Here is a 14,598-nt window from a genome sequence, read left to right on the forward strand (position 1 = left end):
TCTGAGCCCAGCCCCTCTGATCCAGAAACCCCCCTGACCCCATTCCCCCCACAGCCCTGACTCCCAGCTCCGAGCCCAGCCCCTCTGATCCGGACACCGCCCTGACCCCATTCCCCCCACAGCCCTGACCCCCAGCTCTGAGCCCAGCCCCTCTGATCCAGACACCCCCCTCACCCCATTCCCCCCTAGCCCTAACCCCCAGCTCTGAGCCTAGCCCCTCTGATCCAGACACCCCCCTCACCCCATTCCCCCCACCGCCCTGACCCCCAGCTCCAAGCCCAGCCCCTAGGACCTGGGCACCCCACAGCCCAATCCCCCTCACAGCCCTGACCCCCAGCTCCAAGCCCAGCCCCTAGGACCTGGGCACCCCCACAGCCCCATCCCCCTCACAGCCCTGACCCCCAGCTCTGAGCCCAGCCTCTCTGATCCACACACCCCCCTCACCCCATTCCCCCCACAGCCCTGACTCCCAGCTCCGAGCCCAGCCCCTCTGATCCGGACACCCCCCTGACCCTATTCCCCCCAGAGCCCTGACCCCCAGCTCTGAGCCCAGCCCCTCTGATCCAGACACCCCCCTCACCCCATTCCCCCCACAGCCCTGACTCCCAGCTCCGAGCCCAGCCCCTCTGATCCGGACACCTGCCTCACCCCATTCCCCCCACAGCCCTGACCCCCAGCTCTGAGCCCAGCCCCTCTGATCCAGACACCCCCCTCACCCCATTCCCCCCACAGCCCTGACCCCCAGCTCTGAGCCCCGCCCCTTGATCCAGACACCCCCCTCACCCCGTTGCCCCCACAGCCCTGACCCCCAGCTCCAAGCCCAGCCCCTCTGATCCGGACACCCCCCTGACCCCATTCCCCCCACAGCCCTGACCCCCAGCTCTGAGCCCAGCCCCTCTGATCCAGACACCCCCCTCACCCCGTTCCCCCCACAGCCCTGACCCCCAGCTCCAAGCCCCGCCCCTAGGACCTGGGCACCCCCACAGCCCCATCCCCCTCACAGCCCAGACCCCCAGCTCCAAGCCCAGCCCCTAGGACCTGGGCACCCCCACAGCCCCATCCCCCTCACAGCCCTGACCCCCAGCTCTGAGCCCAGCCCCTCTGATCCAGACACCCCCCTGACCCCATTCCCTCCACCGCCCTGACCCCCAGCTCTGAGCCCAGCCCCTTTGAGCTGGGCACCCCCCTCTCCCCATTCCCCCCACAGCCCTGACCCCCAGCTCCAAGCCCAGCCCCTAGGACCTGGGCACCCCCACAGCCCCAACCCCCTCACAGCCCTGACCCCCAGCTCTGAGCCCAGCCCCTCTGATCCGGACACCCCCCTCACCCCATTCCCCCCACAGCCCTGACGCCCAGCTCCGAGCCCAGCCCCTCTGATCCGGACACCCCCCTCACCCCATTCTCTCCAGAGCCCTGACCCCCAGCTCTGAGCCCAGCCCCTCTGATCCAGACACCCCCCTCACCCCATTCCCCCCAGAGCCCTGACTCCCAGCTCTGAGCCCAGCTCCTCTGAGCTGGGCACCCCTGACCCCATCCCCCACTGCCCTGACCCCCAGCTCTGAGCCCAGCCCCTCTGAGCTGGGCACCAACCTCACCCCATTCCCCCCACAGCCCTGACCCCCAGCTATGAGCCCAGCCCCTCTGATCCAGACACCCCCCTCAACCCATTCCCCCCACAGCCCTGACCCCCAGCTCCGAGCCCAGCTCCTCTGAGCTGGGCACCCCCCTCACCCCATTCACCCCACAGCCCTGACTCCCAGCTCTGAGCCCAGCCCCTCTGATCCGGACACCCCTCTGACCCCATTCCCCCCACAGCCCTGACCCCCAGCTCTGAGCCCAGCCCCTCTGACCTGGGCACCCCCCTCCCCCCATTCCCCCCACAGCCCTGACCCCCAGCTCTGAGCCCAGCCCCTCTGATCCTGACACCCCCCTCACCCCGGTCCCCCCCCAGCCCTGACCCCCAGCTCCAAGCCCAGCCCCTAGGACCTGGGCACCCCCACAGTCCCATCCCCCTCACAGCCCTGACCCCCAGCTCTGAGCCCAGCCCCTCTGATCCAGACACCCCCCTCACCCCATTCCCCCCACAGCCCTGACTCCCAGCTCCGAGCCCAGCCCCTCTGATCCGGACACCCCCCTGACCCCATTCCCCCCACAGCCCTGACCCCCAGCTCTGAGCCCAGCCCCTCTGATCCAGACACCCCCCTCACCCCATTCCCCCCTAGCCCTGACCCCCAGCTCCAAGCCCAGCCCCTAGGACCTGGGCACCCCCACAGTCCCATCCCCCTCACAGCCCTGACCCCCAGCTCTGAGCCCAGCCCCTTTGAGCTGGGCACCCCCCTCACCCCATTCCCCCCACAGCCCTGACTCCCAGCTCCGAGCCCAGCCCCTCTGATCCGGACACCCCCCTGACCCCATTCCCCCCACAGCCCTGACCCCCAGCTCTGAGCCCAGCCCCTCTGATCCAGACACCCCCCTCACCCCATTCCCCCCACAGCCCTGACACCCAGCTCCGAGCCCAGCACCTCTGATCCGGACACCCCCCTGACCCCATTCCCCCCACAGCCCTGACCCCCAGCTCTGAGCCCAGCCCCTCTGATCCAGACACCCCCCTCACACCATTCCCCCCAGAGCCCTGACTCCCAGCTCTGAGCCCAGCTCCTCTGAGCTGGGCACCCCTGACCCCATCCCCCACTGCCCTGACCCCCAGCTCTGAGCCCAGCCCCTCTGAGCTGGGCACCCCCCTCACACCATTCCCCCCAGAGCCCTGACTCCCAGCTCTGAGCCCAGCTCCTCTGAGCTGGGCACCCCTGACCCCATCCCCCACTGCCCTGACCCCCAGCTCTGAGCCCAGCCCCTCTGAGCTGGGCACCCCCCTCAACCCATTCCCCCCACAGCCCTGACCCCCAGCTCCGAGCCCAGCTCCTCTGAGCTGGGCACCCCCCTCACCCCATTCCCCCCACAGCCCTGACTCCCAGCTCTGAGCCCAGCCCCTCTGAGCTGGGCACCCCCCTCACCCCATTCCCCCCACAGCCCTGACCCCCAGCTCTGAGCCCAGCCCCTCTGATCCAGACACCCCCCTCACCCCGTTCCCCCCACAGCCCTGACCCCCAGCTCCAAGCCCAGCCCCTAGGACCTGGGCACCCCCACAGCCCCATCACCCTCACAGCCCTGACCCCCAGCTCCAAGCCCAGCCCCTAGGACCTGGGCACCCCCACAGCCCCATCCCCCTCACAGCCCTGACCCCCAGCTCTGAGCCCAGCCCCTCTGATCCAGACACCCCCCTCACCCCATTCCACCCACAGCCCTGACTCCCAGCTCCGAGCCCAGCCCCTCTGATCCAGACACCCCCCTCACCCCATTCCCCCCACAGCCCTGACTCCCAGCTCCGAGCCCAGCCCCTCTGATCCGGACACCCCCCGACCCCATTCCCCCCACATCCCTGACCCCCAGCTCTGAGCCCAGCCCCTCTGAGCTGGGCACCCCCCTCACCCCATTCCCCCCACAGCCCTGACCCCCAGCTCTGAGCCCAGCCCCTCTGATCCAGACACCCCCCTCACCCCATTCCCCCCACAGCCCTGACCCCCAGCTCCAAGCCCAGCCCCTAGGACCTGGGCACCCCCACAGCCCCATCCCCCTCACAGCCCTGACCCCCAGCTCCAAGCCCAGCCCCTAGGACCTGGGCACCCCCACAGCCCCATCCCCCTCACAGCCCTGACCCCCAGCTCTGAGCCCAGCCCCTCTGATCCAGACACCCCCCTCACCCCATTCCCCCCACAGCCCTGACCCCCAGCTCCGAGCCCAGCCCCTCTGATCCAAACACCCCCCTCACCCCATTCCCCCCACAGCCCTGACTCCCTGCTCTGAGCCCAGCTCCTCTGAGCTGGGCACCCCTGACCCCATCCCCCACTGCCCTGACCCCCAGCTCTGAGCCCAGCCCCTCTGAGCTGGGCACCCCCCTCACCCCATTCCCCCCACCAGCTCTGAGCCCAGCCCCTCTGATCCAGACACCCCCCTCACCCCATTCCCCCCACAGCCCTGACCCCCAGCTCTGAGCCCAGCCCCTCTGATCCAGACACCCCCCTCACCCCATTCCCCCCACAGCCCTGACTCCCAGCTCCGAGCCCAGCCCCTCTGATCCGGACACCCCCCTGACCCCATTCCCCCCCACTGCCCTGACCCCCAGCTCTGAGCCCAGCCCCTCTGAGCTGGGCACCCCTGACCCCATCCCCCACTGCACTGACCCCCAGCTCTGAGCCCAGCCCCTCTGAGCTGGGCACCCCTGACCCCATCCCCCACTGCCCTGACCCCCAGCTCTGAGCCCAGCCCCTCTGAGCTGGGCGCCCCTCTGAGCTGGGTACCCCCCTGACCCCATTCCCCTCACAGCCCTGACCCCCAGCTCCGAGCCCAGCCCCTCTGATCCAGACACCCCCCTCACCCCATTCCCCTCACAGCCCTGACCCCCAGCTCCGAGCCCAGCCCCTCTTTTCCAGTGACCCCCCCTGCCCCCCTTCCCCTCACAGCCCTGACCCCTAGCTCTGAGCCCAGCCCCTCTGATCCGGACACCCCTGACCCCATCCCCCACTGCCCTGACCCCCAGCTCTGAGCCCAGCTGCTCTGAGCTGGGCACCCTCCGGCTCCATCCCCCCACCCCAGACCCCCCGCTCTGAGGCGAGCCCCTCTGAGCCAGACAACCTCCAACCCCATCTCCTCACAGTCCTGAGCCCAGCCCCTGTGAGCCGGGCACCCCCCAGAGCCCAGCTCCCCACCCAGCCCTGGGCAACAGCAGCACCACCTCCAGGCAGTGACAGCCCATTGGCACCAACCATCACCCAGCAACAGCCCATTTTGTAATTGCAAATGTAGACAGACCAGTAAAGCATTTAATGTTTTTAAATAATGTATTTGGTGTATTTTCAAATTATTACAAATTAATTTTCACTAGTTATTTTTTACATTTCCAAATACATGTTACTATAGTATTGCAACTTTTTTTTATGGAAGGGGCCCCCAAAATTGCTTTGCCCTGAATCCTCTGGGCGGCCCTACCCAGTGTGTGTGAGGAGCCGGGGAGGGAGGGAAACGGGGTCCCCTGGAGCCGAGCCCGGGCTGCGATGGTGGCGAGGGGCTCCTGGAGTGTGTGAGGAGGTGAGCGGCCGACTGGGTTCGTCGGTGCTGAGCAGGTAGCCCCGCAGCCGGAGATCCTCGCCTTCCCTCCTGCCAGGGCTGGGCCAGGGCACCGTGAGGCTGAAGAGCAGCAGGTCCAGGGGGCTCTCCAGGTCCTCGGCAGCCAGCATATCGAGGGTGAGGGCGGTGAGCGCGAACTGATCCACCTTGGCCACCAGCAGTGCTGTGAAGCCCATGGAGGGGGCCGTGTTCTTTGCGCCACCCCGTAGCCGCGCCGCCACCTGGAAGTACTCCCGCTCCGCGCCGCCCAGCAGCTCCACCCGCATGGGGACAGAGTCGCAGCTGGGCCAGGGCTCGGCTGCAGTGTGCTGGTAGCGGATCCCACATTTGGGGGGGAGGCCAGTGCTGGGGCAACAGGGGGTGTGAGTGGGGGGTACTGGTGGGCGGGGGGGCTCATGTCTTGGGCCCGGGGGGGGGCAGCCAAAAAATTTTTTGCTTGGGGCGGCAAAAAACCTAGAGCCGCCCCTGCCGGCAGGGCAGGGCCTGGATTGCAGCCAATACCCCTAGAGCAGAGGTTGGAGCCGAGGCTGGGACTGAGGCCAGAGCTGGGGCTGGGGCAGAGCGGGGCTCGGTGGCTCTCCCTCCCCACCCCCCATGGGGGCTGGCTCTAGCCCTGCCATGCCACCCCGAGAGTTCCCCCAGGCCCTCCCAGGGTGCTGCGCCCCACAGTTTGGGGACCACTGCTCTACAAGGGAAAGGCCCTGTGCCCCCTCCCCTGTCCCACCCCCGAGCCAGCTAGTTCCTTGCTCTGGGTCTGGCTTGGAGCCAGTGCCCCCTAGAGGGGAAAGGCCCCATTCCCCAAATCCATGACTCATGTCTGGTCAGGGGAGCTTTAGCCCAGGGGTCCCCCCAGGCACTGACCCACGGGGGTTCTGCGCTGTTGACCGACGCAGCCTGTCCAATCCCCAGCCACGGCGCTGCAGCCGACCCAGCGCTAGCAACCAAATGTCTCACGCCATCCCCAGCCCCCCTAATGTTCTCTCTTTCCATGGCACCGGGCAATCCCACATCTACAGCCAGCCGATGAACATGGGAAAAGTACCACAGGTGAGTGACTCATTCCTCTGTGTACACGGGGCCCAGGATTCCTGGGTCCTATCCCTGGCTCTGGGAGGAGAGCGGGGTCTAGTGGTTAGAGTGGGGGATAGGGTGGGAGGGGCTATGAGTCTTTAGTCTGTTCCTACAAGGAAGCCCAGGACTTTCCCTCTTACCCGTCACATTCACACTGATCCTAGTCATCCACTTTCTCTCCTCCTGCTTCTGCCTGGGGTTCAAGGCGATTGGTCTCAGCCCATACGAGCTGTTCTCGCTGGCCTGCAGGTCAGGTAGCTGCAGGCTGCAATCTCCCTCCAGGTCCCCCAGGAACCTCACGCGCCCTGCAAAGGCCGGGCTGATGGCAGCGTTGTGTTTATACAGGACGATGCCACTGAAATCTTTCTTCTCAGGGTCGTACCCAGGGTTTGGGTACCAGGCCAGGGAGTTGATGGTCGGGTTATTTGGCCTTCTGGGGTTCAGGAGGCAGGATTGATAGCGGCATGGGATGGACAGACAGGCCCCCGTCCAAGTGATCCAGGACACGGGCTCCTTGGCAGATTGGTCACAGTAACACAGGAAGCCTGGAAGCAGCAGAGTGACAGAGATGGCAGCGAGGGGCAGGCTGGCCGGGCACTTCCGGTGCCGAATTGGGCCTCAGGAGATCGGGGTTTGATTCCCAGCACTAAACTCCCTACTCAGCTCATGATGTGGCTCTGTGCCTCAGTTTCCCCATCTGTACAATGAGGAGAACCCAGAAGTCCTGGCTCATAGACTTTAAGGTCAGAAGGGACCATTATGATCATCTAGTCTGACCTCCTGCACAATGCTCCCAGCCCCCACCCCCCTCTAATCACTAGAGCCCACTCCCCTCCCAGGGCTGGGAGAGAGCCCAGGAGTCCTGGCTGCCAGCCCCCCTGCTCTAACTCAGTAGCTGCCGGATGGGTTTGCCACAAATGGTGCAGGGCAAACAGTGTCACATTTGCAGCTAAACGTGGGGCACCCGTTGCCCACTGTGTGGGAGGCTGCGAGTCCGTGTGTAGCTCTCGCTGGTGCATGGATCGATCTAGGAGTTGGACACGCGGTGACAGTCATCACTCAGCTGGTGACTTTATACAATTGAGCAGAGGCGGGACCTTGTTCCTGCCACTGTCTGTGTTACTGGCCTGGGTCTCCCTGTGTCCCGGTGACGCTGGATCTAAACCAGGCCGAGGTGACTCTGCTGAAGGGAGATGGCAGCCGCCTGCGCAGCCCCTCACTGCTGTAATGTCACCTCACTGGCATTCACTTTAGATAAAACCAAAGGCTATAAGGGGTGGGCGGCTGGTGGTTTGAGGGGGCTGGTGGGAGACACTTGGGGGGATTCAGGGGGCTGGTGATTTCAGGGGACCCAAATCTAATAACAGAAACTATTTTCCCTTTTCCACGAGGTGCTGAGTTTTCCCTCGGGCCAGAGACGGAGTCACCCTATGAGGTGAGTGCAGGGTCTGTTACCCTCCCCCGGGGCCCCGCTGCCCCCTGCTGGTGGGGGTGTGTGCGCGGCTGCAACCTCCCCATCCCCCGTAGTGCAAATCCCTGCCCCCTGCTGGGTGGAACCAGCACTGCCCGAGTGTGTGTGTGTGAGACCCCGTCCTGCTACCGGCTCAGGGGAGATTCCCCCAGCCACAGAGTGTCCGGTCCTGGCAGCACCCACCCCGCCGACCCTGGGCCCGTTGAGCAGAGATCTCACTGGCTCTCTGTTTGGGCTACAGGAACTCCAAGGACGGACCCAGGATATTTACAGCCAGTTGGACTGTATCCGAGCTGGTTCCTACTGAGCTCTGCCGAAATCCCGACCAGCCAGGGACCCCTCTGCACGGCCGGGACCTTAAACACACAGAGAAGCCATCGCTCAACGGGGCCAGATCCCAGTGGGGGTCCACAAGCGCCGACTTTCCATTATGTTGGGGGGTGCTTGACCCCTGGCTCTGCCCCTCCTCAAGGCCACACCCCTGCCTCGCCCTTGCCTCACCTCTTCCCACCCCTGAGTGTGCTGCATCCTCGCTCCTCTCCCCCTCCCCCAGCCTTCTGCACCACGGAACAGCTGATTGTGGCGGGTGGGAGGAGGAAGCACTGATGGGGGGTTGCTGGTGGGTGCTCAGCACCCATCATTTTTTCCCAATGGGTGCTCCAGCCCCAGACCACCTATGGATTTGGCACCTATGCTGGGGTCAATTGGCCATAGCTCCATTGGAATGAATGGGCCAGACCCCCAGCTGGGGTGACATGGCCGTCACTCCACTGAAGAACTCAACTGGGAATAAATAGCTCCGAAATGTAGGGATTGGGTAATTTTGTTTTTTATAAAGTTGATATAGAAAAAAGTGGAAATACCTGTGACGTTCTGTACCTCGTGGGAACACCCTGCACCCCCATGTTCATCCTTTTAATATGATCATGTGGTGTCTAATGCAAAGTTTGTCATGTCGAGTGTCTTCGGAAGGCTCATGACGAACTGAGCATTGTTGTTCTAGTGATTTTATAGTAACTGTTACAGTAATGTTATAATTTCATGTATATAGTTATGAGGCTGAGAATGTGTTTTTATGGCTTAAAATAAGCCCCAGGGGAAAAAGAAAAAAAAGCAGAGGGGCAGTTCACACCTCATCAGGGCATGGATGGGACAAACCCAGCCCAGCCTCACAGGAGCAAAGGACACTGGCCTAGGCAGCAGCAAAAGAATCTGTCAGACCCTCGAAGGAGTCACCCCCCTTCCTTGGGGCAGTTTGGGACGGCAATGAGGTGATGCTCACCTGACTCTGAATGGGGGAGGGGCAAAGCCAAGAGGGAAGAAGGGACATGATAAAAGGGGGAGTCGTTTGCCAGGCTCTTCCTCTCTCTTCCGCCTACATCGACAGACACCAGCACCAAGGGACTGAAGCGCTGATCAAAGGGGAGAGCCTGGCTGCAGAGCACCCAGCCAGCCTGTGGGGAGAAGCATCTCAGTTTGTAAGGACATTGAAAGTGTCAAGATCAGCTTAGAGCGCGTTTTGCTTTAATTTCATTTGACCCCCAAATCTGACTTGTTCTGCTTCGACTTATAATCACAAATTTGTTTGTTCTACCTGAAGCCGTGTGTTTGGTTTGAAGTGTGTCAGATACTCAATGTGGGGGCTTACGCCCCTTGTTACCAGGCAGCACGGCCTAATGGCCAGAGTCCATAAAGGCAGCCTGGGTCGCAGGGCAGCATGGCCTAGTGGCCAGAGTCCATAGAGGCAGCCTGGGTTGCAGGGCAGAGTCTATAGAAGCAGCCCTTCTTACAGGGCAGTAGGACCTTACTACTGCCTCAGCTGGGGGGGGATCCTACCAAAACACACTGAGGCTCACCAGGGCCAGGTTCCAGTCCATCACCCCCCGCTCACTTCCTACTGGCTTGGGAGTTGAGGTCTCCCACAAATCCCAAGGTTCTCCGCAGCTCTCCGGGTCCATCACCTCCCCTGGTTCCTCCCAGAGTAGGGGTTTGTGCTGGCCTGTAGAAGCCACCATTCCCAGCAGCTTCAAGAGTGATGGCTGGTGCTCCACAATTAGATCCTTCCCCTGCAGCTGCCAGCCCAGAATGAACTGAATTCCCTCCTTACTGCCAGAGCACTTGGAGCATGCCCAGTACAAACAGGGCGGGACTTCCTCTGTCAGAGCTACTGGTCCGACATCGCTGGGGCTAGTGCGGGGCGGGGCTGCCCCGTCACACTCCCCTTGGGATAACGAGCCTGGCACATATCAATTTATTTGATAAATTGACAAACTCATATAAGCTTGCAGCATCCAGTGGCCATAACTGGGCACTGCAAGATGGAGGTTCCTAGGTTTGTGTCTGGGACCGGAGATGTTGGCTAGTGTCATTCGGTCGCACACTCCAAGGAGCAGCTGACATGGCAGAGGCTGTGTGTGAACAGCCCAGGAGTGGGGGTCTCACAGCAGAGCAGGGCTGGCCGGCTCCCACAGGCAAGGATTGGAGTGACCTAGCAGATCACCAGTCCAGATAACACCACAGGGGAAGGTCCCAACACCTAGAGAAAAAACTTTGGTTAACTCGGAGTTAAAGGTGAGATGTGATCAGCAATTCCCAGGGGCAAAGGAGAGTGGGACAAGGGAGATTTCAAATCCTAAACTGGAGACAGGCAGGAAATTCCCGGCTCAAATCAAAGATAGAAGAACCCGGCATGTGACAGCAGCGATTCCCAGCCCTAAGCGGGTCTGGACTGCAGCCGGGCTCTGCACCCGCTGGGGCCGAGCAGTGGGCGTGAGCTTGGTTCAGGGGTTTTCCCGGCTCCTAGAGGAGGGTGAACACAGGCCGGTTGGGGCGTCGATGGTGGAGTCTCCTCAGGTTCAGGGTCCTGGCAGCGCAGAGGGGACCACGGCTCGCAGGGACCTCGGCCGGGCTCAGTTAGAATAGCCCCCCAGGCTGCTATAATCGTCTCCATGACTGTCCGAGGGGCTGGCGATATCCCCGGAGCGCAGGATTCCTGCTGGGGACACAGAACGACCCACGGTGGGAAAGAGGGGCTGAAGAGCAGCGATCACACCCCCAGCTGGAGGGGTGTGTGTGTGTATCTGCCCCTGTGGGGAGAGGAGTGGTTAGAGCAGGGGACTAGTAGCCAGGACTCCTGGGTTCTATTCCTAGTGCTGGGAGGAGTCTAGTGGTTAGCACAGAGCACGTTGTTCTGACCCCATTGCGTCGCTCTCCTTCCCCGCTCTGTAGGCAGGGCTGTCTGGCATGTCCTGCTAGAAACACTCCTCATCCAGGTTTCCTGCGCTCCTGAGCATGCCCAGGGGATCTGGGGCAGGTCCAGAACAGCTGCTGATGGGGGTGGGAAGGGCTGAGCTGGGAGGTGGAGACCAGGCCAGGAGAGGGGCCGATGGACAGAACCAGGGACAGTGATGGGGGTGGGGCTCAGTTTTGCCGTTGAAACGATGTGCCCCCAAATTCTTGGTCCGACCCTTTTTCTTTCTGGCCACTTTGCAGCTAGCGATTCCCCAGGGGCGGGAAAGGGGCACAGGCCCCGCCAGGGTGAAACCCAACCCCTAGGGGTCAGCGCTGGCCTGGGCCCAGCCCGCAGCCCCCCAGTGCTAAGGAACCCGCAGCCCAGGCCAGGCCGCCCCTCGCTGTAATTCTGTCTCTGCCCACGGGGGGGGGGGGGAACGTGGACGCGGGTCCAGGGAAGGCCCCTCTGCATGGAACGGGGCTGAGGTTCCAGGCAGGATTGTCTGTTCCACCCACCCCCGTGCCCCGGGCACCATCGCCCCCTAGTGTCTGTGCCCCAGGCTGAGCGCAGGTCTGGGCTGAGATCTCCTGAGCAATTAGTGACCTTCCTATTCCCCTGTGGCCCAGCGCCCCCTAGTGCCGGGCTGGGGCATTGGGGCCGGTCCTGCCTGCCAGGGGAGAGCCCCTCCCCCACCCTGCCCATCTCCCCTCCATGCCCGGATCGTGCCCGGCCCTGCTGAGCCAGAGAGAGGAAAGTGAAGGACTCAGACGGTGCTGAACAACCCCCTGCACCTGCAGTGAAAGGGGGACGTTTGGAGCCGCCCTTTAAGGCGCTCTGGGTCCTGGCCCCACCCCAGGGGGACTGTCATGGGATCTCACCCCCACTTTGAGCTTTTGGGTTCAAAGATGGGGACCCGCATGTATTCTTCCCCCACCCTAACCCTTAGGGTAGGTCTCCTTTGCGCTGCCACCAGTCAGGTTAAAGTGTCTGACACACTGCCTGTCCCCCAAGCTTCCCCTGGGGAACCCAGATTCAAACCACAGAGGAGGAACCTTCCCCCTCCCTTCTCTTCCCTCTCTCCAGCCTGCTCCGGAGAGAGATAGCTTGATTCAAACTCCTTGAATCTCTACACACAGGGAAGCAGCCCACTTCCCCCCTCCCTCTCCTCCTTCCAGAGATTTTCCCGGGGAAGCACAGATCAAATCACAGAGGGGGAAAGATTTCTTTCCTTCCCTCTCCCTTCCCTGCTTTCTCTGCTTGGAGACAACCCTTGTCTCCACAGAGTGGCGCCTAGCTTCCTTCCCCTGAATCCACAGGTAAGGAACTTAACCAAGTCCTGAACTTAAAAGAGTTTATTAAAAGAATAAAAAAAAAAGAAGAGAAAAAATACACAATCTCTATGAATCCAAGATAGACATTCATAGGGTCTAATCTTATTAATCCCTGGAGAAATTTCTCCCTTTTCCTCAGTACAACAATACAGGCAAAATTACGAATAATCAATACAAACACACAGAATTGCAGACACAGGATTCTTATATGCAATTACCCAGTTCTTCTAATACTCACTAGCTTGAATAGAAGAAATTAGTTCAGAGAAATGAGCAGACTTGATTAAGCGTCTGGTCTGGTGTAGGTCCAGACGGCTAAGAACACAGAACAAAGAACACAGAGACCCAAGTTCCCGCTCTCTGGGATTTTCAAATTCTCTTCCCTGATTGGTCCTTTGGTCAGGTGTTTCACCAGGTCTGTGTTAACCCTTTACAGGTAGACCTTAACCCTTAACTAACTACTTATGACAGGGACCCACAGAAATCTCACCCCCAGACGCCCGGTGCCACTTCCCTTTTTGCCCTCCAAAGCCGCCGCACTGATTGCTCAGCTCCCCCCGGCCAGATCGGCTGCCGGAGCCGCGGCTGCAGGACGCACTATAAGGTATTTGCACCTTCTCCTGCCGGCGGGAGTGGGGGCTAGTGGTCAGAGCGGGGGGGGGGGGCTGGGAGCCAGGACTCCTGGGTTCTTTTCCCAGCTCCATGCAGCCCCATTGTGCCGAATGCCCCCCAGACACAGTGAGAGATGGTCCCCGCCCTCTCGTGTTCCCAGGCTAACCCAGGCCCTTGGGGTGCACCGGGGCAGAGACTCTCCGAAACCTCTTTCCTCTAGCAGGGACTCTGTGCCCCCAAGTTTCCCTTCTGTACCAGGGTCCCCCAATCTACCCCCTATGCCAGGGGTCCTCTGGGCCCCACATCCCACTTCCCCTCTACCAGCCCTCCCCATACCAGGGGCTCAGTCTGTGGGACACTGAGCAGATATGAGCTGGGGCGGGTGGGGCTGGAAGGCATCAATGGTGTCTCCAGCCAGTTCTCAGATCTACCGTCAATTTCACTTTGGGGTGCTGTGCTGCAGCGGTGGGGTGGGGGCGCTAGGGGGCGCTGTGCTGCAGGGGGCGGGGTGGGGGCACTAGGGGGCGCTGTGATGTGGGGGGCAGGGCGGGGGCACTAGGGGGCGCTGTGCTGCAGGGGTGGGGTGGGGGCTCTCCCCTGGCAGTCAGGGCTGGCCCCGCTGCCCCAGTGTGAATCAAACAGAGCAAGGGCTTGAATCTGGGTCTCCCACAGCGCTGGGGAGGGGGGAGGGTCTGTCCCACTGGCCCGTTGGCTGCTTTGGGTCTGTGTCTCTCCGGGGTTTTTCATTTAAAAAAAAATTTGGTCTCGGTTTCACCCCGTCACAAAACCAAACCCCGAACCCCCTGCCCCCTCCTCCATCAGCCCTGCACACGGGATCCACACGAGGCCGCCCCATGGATCTCTAGATCTCAGCACGACCCCATTCCCCGGCTTCCTCCCCATCCCGCACCTTGCGCACCCTAAGATCCTTTGCTCCTCGGACCCCCCAGCAGAGGGCGCCATTGAGCCGCTGCCAGCCCCGGATTCTCACCTCCCCGCAGGGATCTGGGAACTGATTATTTTTGTGCTGCCCCGCGAGGCGCCACCTCCAGGCCTGATTTGGAGCAAACCCCCCAACCGCTGAAAACCGAGCCCCTGGGCAGCAGCTGAAGTTCAGCACCCGACAAATTAAACCACCCCCAGGATTGCAGACAATCCTGGGGCAATTTCTCCTGTCCAGACACCCCACGGCTCGCTTGGCTGCTCGGCGGGCAGGGGAGTGGGGTTTTGCTCTGTTTGTACAGCACCTGGCACGCTGTCCCGTGAGGGGTGCGCCTACGTGTTACCCCAGACACCGAATACACAACACTCGGGGGTAGGAAACACACTGTGTGAGGAAGTGGGGGGGGGGGTTTCTTGGTTTATCTGTGTTTTCCAGGGGGTTGCATGCAGAGGGAGGGGGGCTCAGTGTCCCCGGGTGTTATTGGTTTAACAAGGTGAGGGAGTTTGTTGTTACAAAGGACCAGAGAGGAAGCTTGTGACTCAGGCCGATGGCCTGGACAGTGCTCCTCCTGGCTCCTGTCCTGGGGTGTCCCCGATCGGCTGCCCTGGTCTTCCCCGGCTTCAGGCAAGTTCTCTGCTGCTTCCTTTGTGAAGGCCTGCGGGCTGCAGCCCTTCTCCCCCCAAAAGCTCCAGAGCCACACCGTGAGTTTCCCTCCTTTCTCTTACTGCTCCCCCTCCCCCCTAAAAAAAAAAAG

The 14,598-nt window shown here is 62.0% G+C and overlaps 1 protein-coding gene across 1 annotated transcript in view; it reads left to right on the forward strand.

The window, feature by feature from the left end:
• The window catches only part of LOC123352002, a 51,097-nt gene extending 41,800 nt beyond the window's left edge, over nucleotides 1–9,297 (forward strand). The window contains exons 7-9 of the mRNA XM_044991686.1: nucleotides 6,201–6,231; nucleotides 7,647–7,690; nucleotides 7,968–9,297. Of these exons, the coding sequence (XP_044847621.1) occupies nucleotides 6,201–6,231; nucleotides 7,647–7,690; nucleotides 7,968–8,033 (141 nt within the window). The 3' untranslated portion in view covers nucleotides 8,034–9,297. The remainder of the gene's footprint in view (nucleotides 1–6,200; nucleotides 6,232–7,646; nucleotides 7,691–7,967) is intronic.
• Nucleotides 9,298–14,598: the final 5,301 nt, after the last annotated feature.

The sequence above is a fragment of the Mauremys mutica genome, chromosome 17 (assembly GCF_020497125.1).
Source record: "Mauremys mutica isolate MM-2020 ecotype Southern chromosome 17, ASM2049712v1, whole genome shotgun sequence".
NCBI classification, from domain to species: Eukaryota; Metazoa; Chordata; order Testudines; family Geoemydidae; genus Mauremys; species Mauremys mutica.